Source organism: Hylaeus anthracinus, unplaced genomic scaffold (genome assembly GCF_026225885.1).
Source record: "Hylaeus anthracinus isolate JK02 unplaced genomic scaffold, UHH_iyHylAnth1.0_haploid 0, whole genome shotgun sequence".
NCBI classification, from domain to species: domain Eukaryota; kingdom Metazoa; phylum Arthropoda; class Insecta; order Hymenoptera; family Colletidae; genus Hylaeus; species Hylaeus anthracinus.
Window position 1 is genome coordinate 26,166,770 of NW_026533254.1, and position 23,854 is coordinate 26,190,623.

The 23,854-nt window shown below is 40.4% G+C and overlaps 5 protein-coding genes across 9 annotated transcripts in view; 2 read left to right on the forward strand and 3 right to left on the reverse strand.

Moving 5' to 3' along the window:
- Window positions 1–4,404, reverse strand: part of LOC128892533 (DENN domain-containing protein 5B) — a 30,038-nt gene extending 25,634 nt beyond the window's left edge. For 2 of the 4 annotated variants that reach the window (XM_054153043.1, XM_054153034.1), the window contains exon 1: window positions 4,129–4,404. In XM_054153043.1, the coding sequence (XP_054009018.1) occupies window positions 4,129–4,246 (118 nt within the window). In that variant the 5' untranslated portion in view covers window positions 4,247–4,404. The remainder of the gene's footprint in view (window positions 1–4,128) is intronic. The other 2 variants (XM_054153063.1, XM_054153054.1) reach the window with 1 other exon arrangement.
- Window positions 4,405–5,549: 1,145 nt separating this feature from the next.
- Window positions 5,550–8,827, forward strand: LOC128892613 (coiled-coil domain-containing protein 22 homolog). Its single transcript, XM_054153141.1, has 8 exons — window positions 5,550–5,812; window positions 6,157–6,328; window positions 6,413–6,713; window positions 6,785–7,029; window positions 7,125–7,541; window positions 7,633–8,073; window positions 8,168–8,338; window positions 8,427–8,827. The coding sequence occupies exons 1-7, from the start codon at window positions 5,760–5,762 to the stop codon at window positions 8,285–8,287; spliced, it is 1,749 nt and encodes a 582-aa protein (XP_054009116.1). The 5' UTR covers window positions 5,550–5,759; the 3' UTR covers window positions 8,288–8,338; window positions 8,427–8,827.
- Window positions 8,095–10,470, reverse strand: LOC128892727 (28S ribosomal protein S27, mitochondrial-like). The gene is made up of 3 exons (XM_054153277.1): window positions 9,303–10,470; window positions 8,839–9,235; window positions 8,095–8,224 (listed from the first exon to the last, which is right to left on the reverse strand). The coding sequence occupies exons 1-2, from the start codon at window positions 10,359–10,361 to the stop codon at window positions 8,930–8,932; spliced, it is 1,365 nt and encodes a 454-aa protein (XP_054009252.1). The 5' UTR covers window positions 10,362–10,470; the 3' UTR covers window positions 8,095–8,224; window positions 8,839–8,929.
- A 98-nt stretch (window positions 10,471–10,568) lies between these two features.
- On the forward strand, window positions 10,569–14,276 carry LOC128892859 (SKI8 subunit of superkiller complex protein). The gene is made up of 8 exons (XM_054153468.1): window positions 10,569–11,044; window positions 11,132–11,241; window positions 11,315–11,484; window positions 11,551–11,789; window positions 11,862–11,955; window positions 12,024–12,117; window positions 12,197–12,368; window positions 12,439–14,276. Exons 1-8 carry the CDS (start codon window positions 11,042–11,044, stop codon window positions 12,529–12,531), a joined length of 975 nt encoding a protein of 324 aa, XP_054009443.1. The 5' UTR covers window positions 10,569–11,041; the 3' UTR covers window positions 12,532–14,276.
- LOC128892520 (uncharacterized) lies at window positions 12,696–23,848 on the reverse strand. Of its 2 annotated transcripts, XM_054153023.1 has the most exons (8): window positions 23,781–23,848; window positions 22,206–22,397; window positions 19,533–22,108; window positions 19,366–19,457; window positions 19,163–19,291; window positions 19,009–19,084; window positions 18,643–18,907; window positions 12,696–18,567 (listed from the first exon to the last, which is right to left on the reverse strand). In XM_054153023.1, exons 1-8 carry the CDS (start codon window positions 23,835–23,837, stop codon window positions 14,305–14,307), a joined length of 7,650 nt encoding a protein of 2,549 aa, XP_054008998.1. In that variant the 5' UTR covers window positions 23,838–23,848; the 3' UTR covers window positions 12,696–14,304. The 2 variants fall into 2 exon arrangements, with proteins under 2 accessions (XP_054008998.1, XP_054008989.1); XM_054153014.1 differs by having other exon boundaries at window positions 19,009–19,291.
- Window positions 23,849–23,854: the final 6 nt, after the last annotated feature.

Genomic DNA, 23,854 nt, shown 5'->3' on the forward strand with positions numbered 1-23,854 from the left:
TTTCCACGATCTTGGAATGGATGAATCGACGCTCTCTGGTTGCAAATGTAATACTTATTTATAGTGCAAGTTTCGATTAATATTAATTTCATAAAGAAAATATTAGGTGTACTGGAAAATAATGTCGTTTCTGGAAATCTGAATACTTATTTATATACTTATCATCGGATCATTGATTTTGACCGATCCTGAATTGAAAATTTGCACGGTAGATGACATAGGGCTGTTGATCGACGATTGCTTAAAAACAGATACTTATTAAGAATGAATTTGCTTGAATTTAATGTAAAAGAAAACGACACTAATATTTTCAGCTTAGTAAAGTTAGCACCCCCAAATGCAAATTTTGATAAAAATCAAATTACATTCGTTTGTCCATGTTTGTCCAACCACGATTTTCATTTTGAAACATTTTTCCGAAGGGTGGACAAATGAAAATTGTGGTCGGACAAACGTGAACAAATCGTGGACAAACGAATGCAATTTGATTTTTATCCAAATTTGCATTTGAGGGTGCCAACGTCACGAAGCTAATAGTTTCTACAATTTTGGAATGGAAGGATTTGGGCCTTAGTCCCATCGCACACGGCCGCAACCGATTTGAAATTAGTGTTGAACTTGAAATTTGAAACCGTTTGGCGCTGTTTGTTTCACCTACTCCGCTATCGTTGTTTTACCTAGATCCACGGTCGCGCGCAACTAGTTTCAGAGTGGTTTGAAACTGATTGGTTGGGCCGTGTGCGATCGGTCTAACGAAACAAGTGGTCAGCTCCCGACGATGCACGCATCTTTCGACAGGGAATTTTCCCAGGAGAGGTAAGAGCGATCTGTAAAGCGATCCATTGTAGCTCGTTCCGAGAAAAATGGACCGAACGAGAGACGCAAGAGCTTCTTGGGAGGATCCGTCGCTTCCTGTGCCCTCATTGTTCGCATCTCGAATAGCTTTTTGTGTCGAACGGTACCAACCATCAGCCGGCACAGTATCGAATATTCAGCGACCAATCGGAAAAGATTTTTCGCAATTTTACCGTGGCTGGTAACTGTTACGATAACCGATAATTATTGTTTATCGTTAAATGCAATGTAATTACTTTGAAATAGTTGTATTATGCATATCGCGGTTTTTGAACGTGTACCGAGGGATTAAGAACACGTGCATTTTTAATGCGGTATACAGTATCCGATTAGTTTTGTGTACAAAACATTTGTGTAAAATAAGCTTTTATTCTAAAATAGCGATTCTTATAAATTGATAAGCAATGAAACAAATAAATAAAAAGTGTTCAGTCCACGTAGTTGAACACTCATAGTTACAAGCTTTTATGTAAATACAGCTTTGATTTGAAAATAACGATCCTTATTAATTTTGAAAAAATTGATAAGCAATAAAACGAATAAATAAAAAAAATATATAAATATAACAGAATGAATATAACAAAATAAATCTTTCAGTGTCAGTTGTATATCTTTAGTTTAAGTTTTTTAATTTAGTTTTTTTTTTTATATCAAAACAGTGATTTAATTGATTAAATTTGACTACGAAACAATGTATTGATTATTGTTACCCATGACCTGAAAACATTTATTTTAACTAATAAATAAAGTTTTACAAATTACACCGACAGATCTATTCTGTTACATTTATTCTTCTTATATTTATATTTTTTTTATTTATTTTATATTATTGCTTATCAATTTTTTCAAACATAATAAGGATCATTATCTTAGAATCAAAGCTGTATTTACATAAAAGCTTGTAACTATAAGTGTTCCAGATTACCATGTACTCAACTACGTGTACCGATTACACTAACTTCTTACAGTGTTACCAGAGGTCGGTAATATTTATAGAATAAATATTTTAAATACTAGGGCTTCAAATAATAGATTCTTCGTAATCCGAATAAAATAGTATTTCAAATGGGATATGAAATTTCAGCAAATAAAATATTTTATTTTGATAATGTGAAACGTAAAATAAAATAGTTTATTTTGGTAATCTATAGTTAAAGCATGAAAATAAATATTTTATTTTGATAATCTAACGCATAAAATAAAGTATGTATCGTTTTAATAACATAAAGCATAAAATAGAATACTTTCCATAGTTGTTAATTTGAAAATAAACTGTGTATGTATGATACACAGATGGAGAGAAACTATTTCTTGCAAATATTATGATTTCTTGCGATTGAAGAATATTAATTTCATGAAGATTCTTGATAGAAGTATTCATTGAAGAACTACATTGAATGTATGTTTATAATTCAGAGGAAAAGTACTTCGTTCGTTTTAGATTACCAAAATAAATATATTTTTTATCCAACTTCGAAAAAGGAAGAGTTACTCAATTCGATATATGTATATATATATATTTTTTTTATTTACACTATAATTTAGTAAAATCAAATATTCCGAACTATGGTACAAATATTTTCAGTCTTTTTCAAATAAAATATTCTTTGAAATATTATCTTAAAAATTTCTTACGACAAATAAAATATTTTATTTCAAAGAATACTTGCATGATCCGAAAATAAAATATTTTATTTTGAAATAAAAATATTTATTTGCTATTTACTATTTAAAATACGTATTTTACCCAGCTCTGAGTGTTACTAAACGTAAAAGTTTTGCGCGCCAAGTATTGCCAACCAATGACGAATGGAATACGTAGCAAACTTCAAGCGAACCTAACACACTCTCAATGTTGCAACAAATGATTATTATTACGTCCCAAAATACCAGTCTCCCGTTACACGATTGACCTTTGAACCATCTAATTTTGCTAGGAAAAATAATCGCGACAATGTTTGCAAAATTATCGAACGCTGAGAAAGATCGAAGGTTACAGCCACGAAAACAAACCGTGTCCGTGAATTTCCCGTGCCCTTATCTAAGCAACAGTCCAGCGACGCGTGCATGATTAAAAATAGGAACGCTTCGAATCACTCGAGAATAATATCATAACCTCCAAACGATAAGTAAATAACTCTCCTATATTTTTAATCGAAAATGAAAACGAAGTTTCCGTAGCGCGTTTCGTCGCGAAAACGCTTTACAAAAGGGGTAGAGGACGCTTTAAAAATAAGCGAATAGAAATATCGATTCAAGTGACATTAAAAAAATGTGTAATTAAAAATATACGAGATGAACGCTAATCGAGCGTTCAGTTTTCACGCTTGATTCTACTAATTAAATAAAAACAATTAGACGATTAATCATCCACAGCAATTAGTTGTGTTTGAAAATATGATCATGTATCGTGCTTTATCTTTGAGATGAATCATCGTATACAATAGATTAATTGAAAGAATAAGTCTTGTATAGATTCGAACGTGTTTTACGAATTAGAAAAAAACATAACGGTGACACATTCAGATGAGCTGTCGATAGAAGTGGATTTTCTGTTGACCAGCGCTGGCATCGGTTATAATTCACGTGTCTATCACGTGTAAACAAATTAACTGACACTACCAACAAACCTAATTCAACGGTCCAATGAACCCTCTTTCGAGGACAATGAATCTCCTTTTATTTCCTTTCGGGTTATACAAATATCCATCTCGACAACGATATCGTATTAACGTAACAATGGTAGCATTCACTGCTTCGAGATAGACTATCTATCTAGCGTTACGCAAACTAGCGATTTTCAAAATGCAACATCAACGGATATTGATTTATTCGATAAAACATGTTCGACTTGACGTCACGACAATTTAAAAACCTTATGGTAAATAAAACGTCAACGTCAACGTTAACGTTAATACGATCTCCCTGTCGAGTCGTTAAACAAACCGTCGAACGTTCATAATCGAGATTAGACTCGTTCGAGACTAAACACTCGAGAAGCACACTATCGTCTGGCAGAACGGCGTGATTCGCGAATGCGTGTAACCCAGATAAGACTGCAATTCACCGATTTTCCTAAACATTTTACCACGAATAAAATTCGTGTACGTAAAGAAAGTCGACGATCTCTAAAATGACCCTTCCTTCTACAAGGACGTCAGCCTGATCTAATACAAACACGGAAAGCTGAAAAACCGTAATCGAGAAAAATTGTACAATCATTTCGGAACGTTGTCAGCCATAACCGGGTTAACAAAAAGAAAACCGACTCACCGAAATACTTGTCTGGCTCCAAGCCCGAATCTTTGTCCAGTCCGCAAATGACAAAATAATCCGCGAACCTCTGTGGATGTTGCTCGGGTCCGCGCATTATCCCCAGACTCCCGTTCATCTTTTTCCAAGAGAATGTTGTGGCAGATATCACCCACCGCGGTACACGAAGCACCCTCACGAAAACGATATCCACATCGCGAACCTCCACGAAACTGTCATTTCACGCGAGAGCGAAACAACAGCTGATGTTGACGCGTACCTGAACGCAACGCACGACTCTGCGGAGTGCGGACCTCTCGCCGCGAATAATTGATCTTTACTCGGCGGCGCGAAGTTGGCCGCGAGCCGTCGGGCGCCACCGGCGCGACAACTAAAGCGCGCGTAAATTTGAATTTCGAAATGGGTTCATTATCAAACTGCGCTCCGCTGACATACAGGGCCGACGTTAGGGATGGGGCATCAGATTTTTCGGGACGTCGCAGTCCGGTGTCTCTAGTACAGAGATGGGCAAAACCCTAGGCTTCGAATGAATCTAAAGTTTGCCGATATGTTTGTCTCTTTTGAACATTTTTCAAAGAAGGAAACGAGACAAACATATCGGTAAACTTCAGATTCATTCGAAACCTAGGGTTTTGCCCATCACTGCCCTAGTATACGAATATACCGATATACAGGGTATCCCAAAAATGTTGTAACACATTGAAAGGGGTGGTTTGGGAGGTGATTTGAAACAACTTTTTCCTTAGCGAAAATGTTGTCCGAGGTTTCATTAAGGAGATATTAAGCGAAAACCCAGACCAATCAGAGCGCGAGTATGCCGGTGGAGCGGCCGCGGTAGCGAATGAACGCGGCCACCTATCGCGTAGCCTACGCTCAACCGGCATACTCGCGCTCTGATTGGTCGGTGTTTTATGTTAATATCTCCTTAACGAAGCCTCGTACAACATTTTCGCTAAAGAAAAAGTTGGTTCAAATCATTTGTTGGTTCCAACATTTTTGAGACACCCTGTATATATCCCTGAAGGGGTGCCACGATAATCTTGCCCGGGGCGCCAATATTGCTAAAGCCGGCCCTACTGACATGTTCCGATATATGAAAATAAAGAAAGAAAATTTGTATATACGTACTCCTAGAAAGAAGGATGCAATGTTCCCTCAAAGAACTAAGCTTTTATATTACTTCATTGCGATTTTCTGCATCGTACAATAAACATAATTAACTTAATTTAGTGAACTTCTAAGAGAAATATATTTATTCTAAATCTTCTATGCAACGATTGCTTAGAATCAACCTCCTTCGAACAAACCGAAACCAACCTACAACAAACTTTCAAGTTGATTGTCCTAGAATTCCGTGCAGCTTGTGCTTCTACCGCAATTTTATACAACCAAATATGCTTTATATAAATCGCCTCTTTTTACTGAGAACCAATTACATAAAATAAAAACGATGATAACAGAAGAAACGGACTTCACGTTGGCGTAACTGAAAATTTGTTGCGCCATCTGCGTAATTGCACAGTGCAGAAATGTTTGTTCATTCATGGACAGGTTAGATTCCTGCAATTCAACTTGCGTTTATTAAAATACGATAACACCGTAGGAATTTTAGAATTTTCACATTTTTACGGATGATGGAGGAGGTTGACAATATAATTATTCACTCGTTACGTCAAATAGGCTGGTGAGTTGCATTTCGTAATCGTCGATCGCATATTCGGCTATTTTGACATACGACGTCGACGGCGTTTTATTGAGAACAACAATGGGCGGTAATGTTTATTTGCGTTATCGTATTTCGTGTCGTCGATTAGTATTGCATTTGTTTTGTCAAAATTACCAAACTATAATACATTGTAAATATAAGTAGACGAACGAGAAAGTTCGGAATATGCCAAGTTCTAAATCAATTTTGCCGGCTAATCTTGAAAAAGGTCACGAGACAATAGCGTGTAACGATAAATATTTGATACATGTAATCTTAAGAAAAATGTAAGTGAAATACAATCTTTTTTTACCACGTTTTAGTGACATAGAAGAAAGCGTAACAAATCTCAGTGGTTTCAATACAGAATTAGTGGTAGGAGCAACTGTAAGATGTTTAGATATAATAAGACCGGGTCTTGGAGTATCCACAGTTTTACCTGTAAACATGGCAGCCCGTTTTCGACTAGGTGCAACACTTGCTCAAGCGTGTGCAGTAAGATATCGAAATAAAATAATTATCCTCGTTACTTTCCTAATTGCTATTTTATTTTTATTGATACTTAGTTCATCGATTTAGGAATTAGGATACAAAGGTGATATCGGTTACCAAACGTTTCTATATAGTTCAGAAGCTGACCTACGAAGAGTTCTTATGTTTCTCATTGAAAAACTACCAAAAGAATGTGATAAGACCATAAACGAGCCTGTTAGCAATATCGCATTATTAGATAAATCTATAGCATCTGCAATATCGCAAGGACTGTCAGCCCCATGGTTACCACATTATTGTCATACGAAAGGATTCAGAAATAAAGGCAGAACTGATGCCCCCTACATATCTGTGAGTTTAGAAGTACCAACAACAGATGATGGAGAAGGTAATGTCGATCGCTCTATGCACCATTAATATTACTCGACTAATGATAATGAACATTTTTCTTTATTGCAGAGTATCAAGATTATTGCATACATTATCTGCAATCTGTGCCTAAACAAGTGCAAAATCAACAATCCTTTTTACCTTCTTTGATATCCTATAACGCGAAAGCTCTTCATCCGCGGTCGATGGATATTCTCGATAGAATAAATTGGTTGAATAAAGAACACTCGGATAAAGTTACTTGTGTCAGTACACCGGGTGACGTTAATGTTCTCGATAGGGTGTCCATAAAAAATACAATGATAACTTCCAAAGTAAGCTTCTTAAAATTGACACGATGTTTGTTCGTTCGTACTATACATAAGTATAATACTATACTTCATCATTAAGATCTTTATTTTATGTATAGCAACCTCAGGTAAAAAACGAGGACATTAAAGAACCTGTGCTTCCAAAACAAGAAACATTAGATAAAACAAAACAGCAGGAATTAGAAGTAGAAAAGATGAAAGTAGAATGCGAAACTATTAAAAGTAATATGGAGGAATTGCAGGATGAGATTAAAAAACTAAGTACTAGCATAACGCAAATAACGATAAACTATCAAAACGAAGAGAAAGAGTTAACGATTAACGAAGAACAGAAAAAGATCAAAGCAAGAATTTACGATTTACTTCAAGACGGAGAGGAAAATATTAAGAAACTAGGGGCAGCGATCGAAGCCACGACAAACAAATTAATTAACTTAGGTAATCAATGGGAAAAACATAGAGTACCGTTAATTCAGAAATACAGACAAGAAAGAGAAAAGCATTCGACGAAAGCTGTAAGTATTATTATAGTAACGAAAAACTGAAAATTGATAGTATTTACCTAAAATCAAAATTTTATGTATGTACATATATATATATATATAGAGTGCAAGTCAAAAGACGCTCGATGAAATAAAGTTACTAAAAGAAAAGGAAAAAGAACTTCAGGAGGAATGTCGTAACAAAGATCAGCAGTACTCGCAATTAGTAACAGAAGTTCAAAAGCTTCCTAAAGAAGTAAATAGATCTGCATATACTCAACGAATTTTAGAAATAATTAATAATGTTAGGAAACAAAGGGACGAAATCAATAAAGTTTTAGCCGACACACGGGAAATTCAAAAAGAAATCAATACGCTTACAGGCAGAATGGAAAGATCATTTACATTTGTCGATGAATTAATATTTCGCGATGCGAGGACAAATGAAGCATCGAGAAAAGCGTATAAACTGCTGGCCACGCTTCACTCTGATTGCAGCGAACTCGTAAGTTTAGTCGAAGAAACAGGTGCCACTATACGAGAAATTAGAGACTTGGAAGAGCAGGTAATATCGGCTTGTTATATAACTGGAATAACTTCGAATTTACATTAAACAACGAAACGTAATATTTTCTAAATATCGTATATTTTTTTTAAAGATCGATTCCGAATCTACGAAAAATGTTGGAGCAAATTTGGAGAGAATAACTGCTGATCTAAAACAAATGAAACAAGAAACGGCAGCATTAACTGCTCAACTGCAAAGTAAATCTTCGTGATTGTTATGTAATTTACGGTACTACGATACGAGTTGTAACAACAACGACCAGGTAAACATTCAATTAGTATTATACACATCAAAATTGACTGCTGCCGTATTTCCACATGACTTAAAAGATCGTATTGTTATATTTACAGGACATTCCTTACAAACGAATACGAAGACCAAATTTTATAGTTTTTAAAACTACAAAATTAAATATACTACTGCCTATAGAGCAGACTTCACAAATCTGTTAAGACTAATTGCTAAATGTGTACCTTGGTTCGAAGTTATGTAAAATAAATATGCTTAAAATTGGGCCAAGCATATGACAAATACTTATTCGATACCGACGCTCAAAAAGGAACGTTATTTGTTACAGAGCCTAATAATTTTTTAGTACACAATTTAATTGTATAATTAACTTTCATATTTCTAAAGAATAAGCAGCTTTGGAGAAATCTACTACTAACATATACGTAATACATATTTAAAAACCACTTCTAAGCGATTCTGTACAAAATATGAAAGATAAATAATATGTAATATATTTTTATTGTCTCTTACCATTATTATCCTCCCACAAACAATTTATGTCAACATACATTTTATTAAATAGTTATTAACTACAAAATTGTATTCATTGTTTACGATGACATCAGAAATTTAACTTCTGTTTTGCAATAGTTGGCGGTATGTACTCTTCTTCTTTCTCCAATTTCTTAAGTTTCTTTTCAGCTTTATGCATTTTAAGAACACGATCCATCTCATCTTGTTCCCTCTTTTCTATTTTCTCTATTTCCAATTCTATTTTTTCCTCATTCTCAAAGAATGTTATAAGTTTTTCTTCGTCCTCCAATGCTTTCTTCAATACAGTTAAATTTTCTATGCTCTTTTGTCGTTCTATTTCTTTTAATTGATCTTGTAACACTATTTCTCTTACTTCTCCCCAATGAATATATTTCTAAAATATTAAAAAACATTCTACTAATCATCTAAAGGAACTTTAATATATTTTTAATACTAATTACCTGTAATTGTTCGCTTATATCTATCTCTGATTGCTTGTCAACTGCCGATTTAACTTCATTCTCCAATGCTTCAATTAAACTATCTTTACACAGATTTACAGCTCGTAATTTCTCAACTTGGGACATTACATTCTTAAATTCATCTGTTACTTGCTCTTCGGATAGACTTTCATTATCCTTTTTTATCAAATCAAGAACTTCTTCGTAAACTACATTATCTTTTACTTCCTTCAACCACTGTTCTATTAGCTTCGAGATATCATCATACTTTTTATATAATATTAAACCTCTTAACTGACAAGTTCGTCCTAATGTATTATTCATAAACTTTCCATAAAAAGCTAACGTTTTTCCCACCAAATCACGTGGGTCAGTAAGATCAAAATGATCATCAAAGTAAGGATTCCTGAGATAGCTAACGCGCACTTTAATTTCTTCTTTGGAATCATCTACTGGAACCTCTGGCTTCTGCCACTTTTCAGGACTCTCCAAATGTTTGTGACAACAGTACACGCACAATGCGTTAGTTATCGGATTCCCTGAATCTTCTTGTAGCATAGGTAAAACAGCAATTTTTGCTGCGGTAGCATAATCTTTTCTTTTTATGTATGTGTCCATAAGTATATTGTAACATAAGTAGTCGGGAAAAATGCCATAATTTAGTCTGTCGTGCAACACGTTTATAAGATCTTCTGTGCAGTCAATGTCCAACAAATATCTTATGACAGCGTGGTGAGTCGACTCTAAGGTGTTCGACGTTTCAGCGGTTAACCTCAAATTATGAACTAAAGTTAACAGTTCCTCTATTTGAAATTGCTCCTTTACGGTATTCGCGAATATGTCGATGTCGATCGCACTTATTTTACCAGTGGTGGATTGTTTGTGGTCCAAGTCTATGAACAAATTTTCTGGTTTAACGTTTCGTAGTAAAGGAAATTTGAATCTATCTTTCCACGCTTCCTCGCACCGGTACGCTTCAGACAGGAACGTTCGCCTCTGTATCAGAGATTTCTGAATTCTGCAGTAAGCTCTTTGTCCACATTTCAACGTTTTCAACATTTTCGCTCGTATTCCGTCAGTTACTCATAATATTACGGAAAGCTTGTTAATCGTTCAACAGTTTGTCTCGATTCTCGACACAACAGCGAACATGTTGAACCATGGGTTAAACCAGGTTAAAGATAAACACTGCATCTCTGCGTTTCTCAAATTTCACGCTCCCGCCAATATTTATATCTCGAATAATTTAATTTAGTTCGAATGATACGATCCGTTTCAAATTAAATTTTGTCAGTGCATTTATATCTCGAATAATTTAATTTAATTTGAATGATACGATCAGTTTCGAATGAAATTTCGTAGGTGTTTTTTTTATCAGAGTAACGCGGAAAAATAAGTAGACAAATTTCCAATCAGAATCTTCGAAACAATAAATAAAAAAAATTTTGCGAATTTTAAAAACAAAACATCTTGAACGCACATCTATGTTCCATATATGTATATGTTGCAAACATAAGATCACTATAATAATCTTTTTTTCTTCTAGTATATAATATGTTTCTTTCTTACATTGATAAAATGAGTCATCTGACACTCATCTGAGATCTTGTAAATCATGGATGTATAGATAAATTCGTATTTATAATCTGTATTACTGGATTTCCTGCCCTAAAATAGGATCGTGGCCTTTATTCGCGGGCATACATCAAGAATTATTTTAGAGATACGTTTCTTGTAAAATGGTGAGAAACAAATGAATTAGCAAAATGTAGAGGTTATGTTGTCCATAGCACGAGATAGTTGCAAAGCCGTGTTCGACATTTTTTCAGTATTCCTTACTTAATAAAACAGAAAATGCTCACGAAGATAGTATTTGGACCTGTGCTTGGGGCTGCTCGAACAAGAAAAGAGAAACACTACCGGAGAATGACGATTCACGGTAGATAAGGATAGTTAGGTTAGATGTTTGTTATTTCCATTCGATTGTCTACATATTTTGTATGGCGTTATAGTGATTCTATGCGATCCAATGAAGATGAAACAGTGGAGTACATAGTGACTGGCTCTGTTGATGATACCGTTAAAGTTTGGGTACAAAAAGATAAAAGTTTACAATTGAAACATACACTAACTGGTCATTCGCTGGGTGTAGTATCCGTTGCAGTAAGTTCAGATGGCTTGAGTAAGTAGTTAGTTAATTCGTTATCAACAACTAAAACAAAATATTATAACAATAATTTACTTGCAGAATGCGCATCCAGTTCTTTAGACTCCAGTTTAAAGCTATGGGATTTGGAAACTGGAGAGAAAATATCGAGTATCGAAGTGGGTCCTGTAGATACTTGGATGGTAGTATTTTCTCCGGATGATAAATTCATTGTATCTGGCAGTCATTCTGGAAAAATACATTTGTATGGAACAGAGAGTGGTAAACAAGAACAAATTTTTGATACCAGAGGTGGAAAATTCACAATTAGCGTTGCCTATGTAAGCATTCTTCTTTAAGATGCAGCACGAAACAGTTGTTCTAGGTCTGCATTATTATATTTCCTATTTTAGAGCCCAGATGGGAAATATATTGCTAGTGGTGCAATAGATGGAATAATCAATATATTTGATGTTACTTATGGAAAAGTGTTACGTACGCTAGAAGGTAGTTTAACAAATTAATTTTAACAATCGGTGCTTGACAAACATGTTGCACAAATTTATTCTTTCGAGGTCACGCGATGCCAATCAGATCGCTATGCTTCTCACCGGACTCGCAGCTACTTCTTACCGCGTCGGACGATGGGCATATGAAAATATACGATGTGTTAGTAACTTATTCCTTTACAGTAAATAAATTGAACATATAGCAAAAGGATCGATTATTCCTTTATTTTTCCATACAGGAAAGATGCTAATGTAGCAGGAACTATGTCGGGACATGCCTCGTGGGTACTCGGAGTTGCTTTTTCTCCAGATGGACAAAATTTTGCATCCTGTAGTTCAGATCAGACTGTCAAAGTTTGGGAATTAGCACAACGACAATGTCTACATTCGTTTCATGAACACAATGATCAGGTAGAATCTCCGCATCATGTGAAGTATTTTGTAATTTTATAATACTGATATAAACAATTTGTTTTCGTAGATATGGTCTGTGAAATATAGTCCGATAAGAAACAATATAATCGCCTCGGTGTCAGACGACAAATCTATCAATCTGTATGAATGTCCACCTTAAGATAAATAAATTTTCTTATAACGACGAATGAATAAATGCTTATATTTATTTCCTTTCCTTAAAATATTTTACATTTGCGAAGTATTATTTTGCTTTGACATGTGTACCTTAATAAAACGGAGCTGTATATTATTCCTACCACGATAGAAATGTCAAACAAAATAGACATTAGTAGCTATAAATTTTATTGTACTGCAATTATTAATATACAAATCGTTAAGATGTCTGCCAAATCTAAAATACAACGTAACAAAAAAACTGAATTACACTTAATATCTAACTAAATGACGGGTATTACAAAAGAACTGTGGAAAAGGAGTCTGGTGTACAGACCAAATCTCATATAAAGGAAAACATATAACTACCCTGATGTGGTTCCAAGTTGGAAGGGTTAAATCTAATTAACTCGAACTGGAACAGGGTAAAACACGAGTAATAAATCTCTGTAAATAATGCACATTAAAATCTACTCCATATCGCGCCAAACGGTTTCGTTCTAATGAGATCTTAAATCGTTTCGATGCACGTAGAAGGAAAGATGACGCGATATAGAAGAAAACAAAATATGTTCTTCAATGTCCAAAATATGCAGCAAATTTTCAATGAATCTAAAAGAAAAGAAAAGATATGGAAATAAAATTAATATAAAGTCCATGGCAAAGTTTCCGATTTTCAGACCTGTAGATACATAATTGATCCGTACACACTCTTCACTGTACCTATATTAATTTTAGACAGGGTAACGGTCGAATCCGTGTAGACATTTCTTACATGCAATTTGATTTTACGTAGTACATATGACCAAAATAGAAGCTACATCACCTGTTGATTTTTAAGTAGACTAGAAACTTAAAGTAAAGTTTACAAAATTTTGTTTTTTTTTTTCTTTTTTTTTCATATAATGCCAGTTTAGCGTTACTTAGACCGCTAACATCGATACAAATGTTACTATCTCTTTATCGTAACAATCTGTTGCGTCGAAGATGTCCAAGCTTTGTCCAAATCTTCATCGTGTTTCTATCAGTCTTTGAAAGTAATTAGACTTTGTATCCGTTGAAGGAATACAAATCAGTTACGATGGAAACAAAATACAGATCTCATTCCTTGCAAATTTACCTATTACAAAGATGTACAGCGACATATCTCCTGCGATATACACTGTGAGTCGTAATATATATAATATATATATCACTAAACTTTCTACATTTTCCATCCACGTTCAATATATACAAAATTGAATAAATAATCAAAGGTAATCACTGCTACGTACTACAGAAATTTTAAATTTCTTCCTAATCGTGGAATTTCTCAATACAATGTATATACAACACGCAAAGTGAATAGGAATGATATCAGAATTTCCAGCTACTATTTAACACTTTGTTCGTATCTCTTAAAAAACTTGCGTTGCGATGCAACAAACAATTATATCAGAGTGACCGTTTTACATTTAAAGTGTAAAAATCAATGAAATACGATGGAGATTTTCCGTGACATCGAACGATGAGGTAAAAAGAAATTATTAACTTACTTACTGAGTACTTGTAATGCGTATCACGCATCGATTAGTGGTCAACGCAATGCGAAGCAAATGTACAATGACTAGCCAGAAATGAAAAAGTGATGCTACAAAAGAAAAGATTAAAATTAAGATTTCCGTTAGTTGATCGGAGAGATCTCTTGATTTTCTTCGCTCCATATTGTTCTGATTAAGTTTTAACAAAAAAAAAAAGAAATAAAAACATGATTACTTTATAAATATAACGGGCTCTCTTATACTGTTGTTACTCTCGTAGAAGCTGTGACTATGTCGCTGTGACAATCCGTCGTTCCAAACCTACTTTCGCTCTCGTTTTGTGTAATTTTGGTTGTCTGCGAAGGAATGTCTGGCTTCGGATTATAATTGAAAGGTGGTACAATGGCGGAGGCAGGTGTACGCACACCGCCATTGACGTAAGTTTGTGCAGAGCCTTCTGCGTTCGCAGAGTCCACTCTTATGAAGGAACCAAGGCGCGATATTCGTTTCGTGGGGTCTACCTCCACGGCGGAAGACTCGGTGTTTTGCGACTTCCGTAAAATCACTGACGCGTCTCCCACCTGTACAGAGTCTTTCTTGTAGGTGGATGCATCGTTGGACTTTACGGGTATTTTGCAAGGTGCGTCGTTTGAATTCATTCCGCTCAAGTCGCAAGAGTTTCTATATTTCGCTTTGCTAGACTGCATCCCCACTACTAATGGTCTTTTCGATTTGGACTTGTACAATGTCGACTCCGTGTCATCGTTTTCCTGGGGTACGCCTTCGAACGTCGAACTACGGAACAATCTGAAAGCTGGTGGAGTATTCACAGGAGAAGGTCCGTCCACGTCGTTGGCACAACTGCCTGGCTGCACCCACTGTCTGGTGTCAGGCTTTTCGAATCGTTGCTTGCTCTTGCTCTCCTCTACCTTCTTCCAAAGACTCGCGATTTTGCTCGTCGCTTCTTTCGCTAGCCTTCTGGTCTGTATTCCCGTCGACGAATTGGAGACGATGCTGGAATTGCTGTTGGATCGTTGACCGAGTGGACCTATCTTGCGGAAAATCTTACCGTTCTCGGCTTGTACGCCGGTTTGATTGCTAGCTGGAATTTTCGTAGTCGCGGCTACTTTGCCCGTAGGCAATCGTTTCGGAGCCACCAGCAGCGGTGCCGTTTTGGGAGGCTTTTCCGGAGCTACTTTCCCGACTTTCGACTGATGCACCTGGTGCGTTTTCGGCGCGATTTTAGGTTTCACCATCGTAGGATATACTTTGGAAGTGGCTCCCTTGATGGGTTTCGCGATTTTCGTCTTAATCGGGGAAGAGGACGTAGAGACCACCAGGGGCGCGTTTTCCACTTCCGGTTCGTCTTTGGTAAACGTACCCTGCCGTTCTAAAGGCTTAACATCCGGCTTGGCGTCGTTTTGAAAATTCGAGGAACATGTAGGAGGCGTGCTGTGTCTTTTCACGGATTTAGTGAAGGTCAACGACGATCCCTTTTGAGGAACGGACGCTCTCTTCGCAGCTGCTGACATCTTCTTCGTTCGTTTCTCTCCGTCTGTTAACGAAGGAATTTTAGGACTCGAGTTTGCCTTTGGAGAATCTTTCATACCGTTACTTGGACTGTTGTTGTTCTGCCTCAGCGTGGTGGCTCGAGTAGCTCTCACGATGGGAGAGGTGTTGCTGCGACCAATGGGTATTCCGCTGACAGGATTCGGTTGCTTCAACGGGGACGACTGAGGCGTCGGTTTGCGCGTTATGGGGTTCGAGTAGAGAGCTTTCCTTCTGCCGCGAATAGCTTTAGGACTCTCCGGCTCGGACCTGTCCGTTGCGTTGGAATCGTTGCTGTGATCTCTTACCATTCCTGGTTTAATTATCCTCGGTCGCTTCGTTTCCCTGGGCTGTTCTTCGGCGTTGTTCGACTCGTTCTCGCTCTCGCTTTCCACGGTATCCGCGTACCTGATGTCCTCCTGAGATCTGTTCGTCTCAATTTCGACCGTCTCCTTCTGATTTTGCTCGGATTCCAGCGCTTCGTCCATTTGCTGGCTGCAGGCACCTATCAGTTTCTTCGAGACACCGTTCAGAAATCGCATTCGCAGATTTCTTTCCGACTCCGATTCGTTGGACACCAGACTGATCGTCTCGCAGTCTAACAACGGTTCCTCCCCGGTCTCGTTAACCTTGGTCGACTCGTTCAAGGTGTTCAGCACGATGGTAGCGTTCTGCTGCAACATGATTTGAATTTCCTCGGACTGGGCGATGCGCGTCGCGTTGGACTCGCCACCTTCCGCCGTGTTCGCGGCGGCGTTGTTCTCTGCTTCTCTGAATATGCACTCGGAGTCGTCTAACGTCCTCGTGCGATACCTCTCGCGATTCTTTTTCTGTTCCATACGTTTCTTGATCAGCGTTTTGCAGCCAGACAGTTTAGTAAACGTAGGAATAGCAGATTTAACGGCAGACGACGGTTCCGTTTCGGGATTCTCTTGCTCGCGGACATCGGCTTCCTGTTGCACTTGACTCGGTTGAGGAAAAGGATTCTCTAACACCTGCGTCTGGAATCTGGCTCTGTCCTCCTGCCTACGTTGCTTGGGTGTCAGCTTGGAAAATGGAGAACACTTCCCGCGTGGGATCTTTCCCTCCCGCGCGCTACCATTTTCCTTTTTGTCCCTCTCCTCTTCCTTTCTACTCATCTCCGCGGCTATGGTGTACGTTTTATACCTTTCTTTGGCCAAGGTTCGTTTCTGTTTAGGCGTCAGATTTCTATGCGCCCGTTTCTTGGGCGTGGACTCTGCTGAACTGGTGAGACAATACTCGGAAGAAATCGGAGTGACTGCTTCGTCGGTGTCGTTGCTACCTTCGTCGATCTTTTCCGTGAAGATCTGGTGCGGAGCCTCCTCGGTGCGCAATTCGACGTCGATGCACAACGTGTCGCTGCAGACGGTTTCCGTGGCCTGCTCCATCGTCGACTCGTCCATTTCGCAGACTTCGTTGAACAAAGATGGCGGATTGATGTTCTCCAGACACTCGCTCAAGCTGTTGTTAGCGCTGCTCTGCATGGCCTCGGCGTAACGCATGCAAGTTATGGAGAGGACGTTCGCGACAGGCTTCAGCAGGTCGAAGACAGCGTCGCTGCTGGTTAAACTCTGGTCTTGGTCTTTGGGATCGGCTACCTCCGACGTGATGCTCGCTACGCTTACCATGCTGTTCTCCATGTCGCCAACGTCTGGTAGCTCGTCCATCATCGACGGTGGCTTCACGCTGTCCAAATGTGATCCGCTGCACTCGTTCAATAAATTCTCTAGACTTCCCGTGTGAGTCTGAGTCTGATTGAGAGCTCGTTTAGCCACCACGCCGAGGGGAAGAGACTTCTTGCGACAGTTTTTGAAGTCCGTGAAGGACGAAGTCTTCAGCTGCATCGGTGGAAGGGACGTGGAGTTGCATCTGTCTCTGTTAACGAACGTCTCGCTGTAATCGCCCGAACCCGCGTAACTGGCTGTCAAGGACAACAAGCTCCCCATCGTGGAAGGGGGTTTGATTGCTTCCAAGTCCATGGACGTCATGCTCGTCATTTCTAACTCGTTCTTGTTTATCTCCGCGTCTACGGCCTCGGCCAGCTTGATAGCTTCTCGTTGAATGATCTTGGAGTTCGTCATGTGACCGCCATCGCTACTTGCCGTTTCCACGCATTCCGAGGTAATGGTCGTTTGCTCTTCGGGCACGTCGCTCTTGAACGAGGCGATGATAGGAGCGCTGATGCTGATACTGGGGAAGGAGACTTCGTTAGGAGAATCCTCGTTCCACGTGTCGCTCAATATGCTCTGTTTCATCGCGCTGGAATCGCGTTCGCGTATCGCTTCCGTCTGCTGCACCAGAGTCGCGGTTAAACGGTCTAACGATGCGATCATAGCGTCGGGATCCCTCTGACGCCGATACATTTCCTCTTTCTTCCCGTGTTTCGGTGTGTCGGGGTTCTTCATTGTCGATTTTTGATTTCCGTCGACCTCCTCTCTCAAAACGCCGTCCACTTCGCACGTGTCGTGCATCTGACTGCTCTCACCCGAATAATTCGTTTGTTTCGAGCTACATTGATCTAGATCTTTATTAGATTTCCACGTAGCTTTGTTGTGCTTAATGTTTTCGATAGTCTTCGTTAATCCAGGTTGAATGCACAGTTCCAGGAGCGCATGTTCGGATTGCTCGACCGAGTCGATCGATTCGCTGCTCTCAGAATCCGTTACTTTTGTGTAAGACTGCTGCATAGAGTTCTCAGCGATTCTATCATTCAAGGATTCCGAGACTTTGTCGATCTCGCTGTCCTCCGCGTTTCTTTCATCTTCGAGAAGATCATTGTGAACCAAGGATGACATATCTTCGTTCGATTGAGTATCCATGCTAGACAAGTACTGCTGTTGGCTCGGCTCTGTGTCGAAGACTACGGTTTCGTGTAATATTGGACTGTTCCTCAGATTCGAAGGCAATGAAAAATTGCAAAGGTTGTCGTCCGTGATCGAATTGTGTACCATCTACATGAAAGAATTCAGTGATAAATTTAAAAAAAAAAAGACATGCTATGGATTTTGGGATAACAGATATGGTACCTTTTGATTCAACATTGTTGTATTCTGGCTATAATCGCACGCAATGTTTATATTTGGCGAACTGCTCGCAACTTTGTTTTCACAAATATCGGAACTCATTGTTTCCTCGCATGCTATTCGATTCGTGTCGAGGCTGTTCGCGGTAGATTCGACCAATACATTGCACTCCATTTGATCTAGAGCAACGCTCGTCTGATACCTGGCTAGATTGCTTTCGTTTCGCGGAATCTTATCGAAATTGTTTCCTATGAATGAATGCCTGTGTCTGAAACAAAACCAAACGGACGGTAAGGCGCGGTTAGGATGTAAAAATACCAGTTTCTATATTACATTTATATGAAATAAAAATGAGATAAAATTCTTTACCTATTATTTTGCATTCCAATATTAATGCAAGCTGTAAGCAGATCTTCGTCGTCCTCATCTCCATCACTGACTTGATCTAAACATTCGGAAGAGTTGTTTATATTTAATGTACAAGGCATGTGACGCGTATCGCCTTTTAGTTCAAATTCCTTACATCCTGAATCGTTAGAAGCCTTGAGTGCACTGATCACGTACGAATTAATTCCGTTTGCAGGAAAATTTTGATTGAATTTATCGGTATTTTCGTAAATTTCATTTTCAATTTCGTAACATTCTTCCACATCTGTAACGAGACATTCGTGCGTCTTAAAATATTGAAACGATATTACGTAATAATTCAGAGTGCGATTAATTTACCTGATCTAATTTTTGTAGAATTGGACGCCATATTATTTTTCTCATCGTAATGCAAGTTGTTCGACGACATTTGTGTTAACGTAGTTCTCAAACTGTTAACAAACAATAAGGGCATTCATTTATATATATCAAAGGGGAGCAAATATTCCTAACGCAAATATACAAACCTCGATGGACTTTTGGTAGAAGAATGTCCACTCTCTTCAACATTATCGTCCGAGAGTTTCACTTTGCATTCCAAGTTGAATTCCTCTTTATCCTGAAGTTTCCTCTGTTCCTGCATCTTCTTCGTCGAATTCCTCAGTCGATTGTCCTCCTGCAGATCGGAAGCAGACGCGGCTCTGGAGGAGTTCAACGAGATTCCATGAGGTGTTCCCTCGGTGCAGTAGGTCTTCACCGTGTCCTCGTGAATGAGTTCCTGCTCGTTGCTGGCAAAATAATGGGAGCGTTGCTTGTCCTCGTCCTCCAAACTCCTTTCCGCATATCGCAGACTGTAATCAGTCGGTTGATCCAAATCTGTCTCGGCGTAGAACAAATTGCCGTTCGCGACGGTCGGAGAGATGGCTTTCTGTATGTTGTTCAACGGACTCAGCACGGACTTGTCGTAAATGTTGCCAAAACCGACGTCCTTTGCCGGCGAGTCGCTGCTGACGAAGGCCAACGTCGACGGTTTATCGATCCCAGGCTTGCATTGGTACTCAGTTTTCCCGCACACCAGCTCGGTTTCCTCGGACACGCTGGACTGGCTACCAGCCTTCGACGAGATGCTCTGGGGCAAGTTATCCTCGACCGAAGAGTGAAGCAAGTTTTGGGAACAGGCGGATTCTTGGTCCGGCGCCGAGGACCATGAGATCGTCGAGTTGGTGCACCGGAAATCGCTGAGACCGTTGAAAGTCTCGGACGACTTCAAACGGTCAGGGATAGCGTTCTTGTAACGCAACGTGTACTTTTTCTCGGAGGTTTTCGAGTGACCATCGCTGGTCATCCCCGTGTCGAACCCGACAGCGGAGTGCAACGACGAGGACTGCTGTTTGATCTGGATGTCGGTAGGGGAGAGTCCGTTCATCACGTGACGATTCACTCTCTCGAACATGGTGTCCGAGTGGGTGCTCGTCACGGACCTCATGGAGTCCCTGCTCTCGCTCCTGGCGACCCCGTTGGACTTTACGCTGGACGTGCTGGGTTGATTGTGTAACTGGTACGTGCGCAGAGCTCGCGCGTTGATCCCCAGGAAGCTGTGATCCACCTTAAACATAAATTTATCGTCCTTGTTCGTGGGAGACGTGCTGGGCTCGATGTTGTCGCAAGTCTCGGCTAGGTTCTGATCTATCTCTTGCTCCAGCGCTCTCTGTCTCCGAGCGACCAAGGAGGGCAGAGTTGGAAGCCCTAATCCGCGAGCCGTCGAGTCCAAATGAACCAGGTTGTTGCACCCTGGCCTGGCGCTCAACAGATTCTTCAGCGCCGCGCTGGAACCCATAGAGATCATTTTGTGCTTCGAGTGGATGAGACTGCGTAGCATGGGGACAGCGCCTAGATCCCACAGCAATCGCTGGTCCTGCGGGCATCGAGCCGAGAGATTCCAGAGCGCTCCGCAAGCATTGCTTACGACCGTCAGACTCGGCGATCGCAGCTGTTGCAGCAAAACTTGAAGACATCCCCTTTCTCTCACGATGGATCGGTAGTCCTCCCTGACCGCAATGTGACTGGAGACGTTCCTCAGTATACCTCCGGCGTTCTCGACGATCGCGAGCGTTTTGGACGGCGCTACGTAGCTTAACATATCCACGAGAAACGTGAGGGCACCTTCCACGGCGCAGATGTCTATTTTATTCGTGCTGCAGTGCGCGGAGAGGTTCCAAAGGGCCGACAGAATAGACTTGAGCGTCGATTCCTTTCGACCTTCCATCGCTGCTTTCATCAACCCGGTCACGGCACCGACTTCCCTCAACGTCTGCTTGCTGCTGGTGTCGGCTCGCCACGACAGATTCCTCAAGACGCTTGCCGTCACCTGTCTGAGATCGTCGCTGGGACTTCGCAGCTGCGATACTAACGCCTTCATGAACTCTCGGAAGGAACAGAGGAGCGCTTTGTTGTTCCCGTCCCCGAACGTCAAGTTCGTCAGCGCCATTCCAGCGTACCTGCGTAGAGTGATGCAGTTCGGGTCGTCGCATTCGCTCCCGTGAGCCATGTGATCCATCTCGATGAGCTCCGCCACCGCGTGGAGGACACCTAGTTGGCACATAGCGTGACGATGGGCCTCGTCGAACGAGAGCTTCATCAGCGCGGCTATCGTCGGTCCCGGATGTCTCTCCAAGTCGTCGGGGACCTGTCCCGTTTCCAAAGAAGATCTCAGCGCCTGGCAATAGTCTCTCAATTGCTCTAAAAATCGGAGAACCCTAGCCTCCCGACGTCCGGCTCTCTCGTCGCTTTTAGCATGTACTATATTGTGCAGAGCCCTCGAAGCTCTCTCTCTGGTCTCTGGATCCTGCCCGGGAGCGTGAATCAACTGCACCAACAAAGGCAGGCATCCCGATTGCCTCATTATCAAACAGTTGTCTATCGAAGTGCTCATCGACAGCAGCGTCGCGCTCATGTCCTCTCCGCCTTCCGTGCTCCCCAGCATTCCCAGGAGGTTGTAAACCACGTCCACTTTGGCTCCCAATCGTCGATCGCCTTGCATCTCCGCGGAACAGGACAGCGCCGTGCCGGAATTCGAGGAAAAACTCATCACGCTGGCTACATCCTGTGGGACAGGGTGACAAGGGAAGATCGATAATTAAAATTTCTATTTATAAGATTAAACGTTCTTTTTCTTTAACGTATAATAAAAAGTGACTTACGTTATGTACAGTGGTTGACGGGCTTTGTTGAGTGGAGAATCCCATTTGTTGATTGGCCCAAAGGTCTCTTCTAATGGGCCAGGTCCCTCGATAAGAGGAAGGTAATCTGTGACTCTGCAAAGACGTGTCTGGCTTACTCTCTTCCTCGCTGCTTCCACCTTCATTGTAGCGTTTATTCCTCCTTACGTAAATCTGTAAAAGAATTAAATAAACGTTACATTCAAGAAAGAAAACAAAAAAAAAAAAACGACAGATTGAGTTAAGACAAGCCGATAAATAAACCGATGCGGAATCTCGATGGGACTAAAATTGCGCAAGACCGTCTCCGATATAGTATAAGAGAAATAAATAAAATAAATGTCTCGCGCATTTCTGCGTAAATCGCGAACGGGGCACGATGAATTCTCGCGTAAAGGTTCAGGGCGGCAGGGGGCGAGTTAAAGGGCGGCGAAAGAGAAAGGTGGAGAGATAAGAAGCGCGCGAGGAAGAGAAAGAGATGTCGGCGTGTACGTGTGCGTAAACGTGCACAGCGAAGGTAGAGAAAGATAGAATGGAGCTCTCCGTAAAATCAATACGCGGCTACGTTGGCGGACGTGTATATAGCAGGAACTCGTGCTCACAAGCACGAGGGGCACACCAGTGGTATCCAACCATTTCTTCTTCGTCGCAACATAATACCCTCGAAATAAAGAAAACAACTATCCAAAGTTTTCGAGTCGAAGGAATAAGAAAGAAGAAAACAAGAAGAAAAAAGTAATGCAACGCACAGGTGTGTCGAGCCTCCCGAGGAATTCATGCATGCATTACTCTGCGTTACATAACAATGCAGTAGTCCGCGATCCTCGAACGTGCATACAAATCTTAATTTGAACATTCGTGTAAACAGACAGGGTTCGTTGCTCTTTCAATGATATTACAAATTACAAGATGTATTTAAATTTGCTCTCGGCGACGAAATATGGATAATTACGTATGGATCAAAAGCAAACGTATCTCAATTGAAAAACGTTAGGCTGCAATGGAAGGTGGGTAAGACGCGTCCGGTAACATGGATACGATTACGAAGACGACTCCCCTCCGTTGGGATTTATGGTCGTGAAAAGAAAAACACTCCATTCAGAACCCATCGCATTCCACCTGTTCTATCTTCGCGTTACAGGTTTCTCCCAACTGAAAAACACCACGTATCTCTGGTTCGATCAATTTCGCCGTCGACTGGTTCTCCCGGTGGACCGGAGATGGCCAACACTTTGTTCGAACAATAGCTCGCGGATCGAACGAACGCGCACGCAATTTATTCGTAACGTTTCGCAGTTCGACGTTCTTTTCTCTCCTAAAACAAAAGTTTCCGAGATGAAATTCAATTACAGGACCGAAATTGGATTTTGTAGAACGAACGATGGATTTATTCTTGTTATCGGAAATTGTCATCTAGATAAAAGAACGGTGCCCGTCCGTGATTCTAAACACAGCTCCACGGGATGAAAAGAACGACAGTGTGAAAAAGAACGAAGCGAGATGGACGGCGGGAGCAGAGAAGGACGACAGAAAATCGAAGGTACCGATGAAATTTACCTCGGGGCTCGGCGTGGACGACCTTCGTTCGTCCTCCTCCTTCACTTCCGGCTCCATGGCATCCTCCTTGCAGG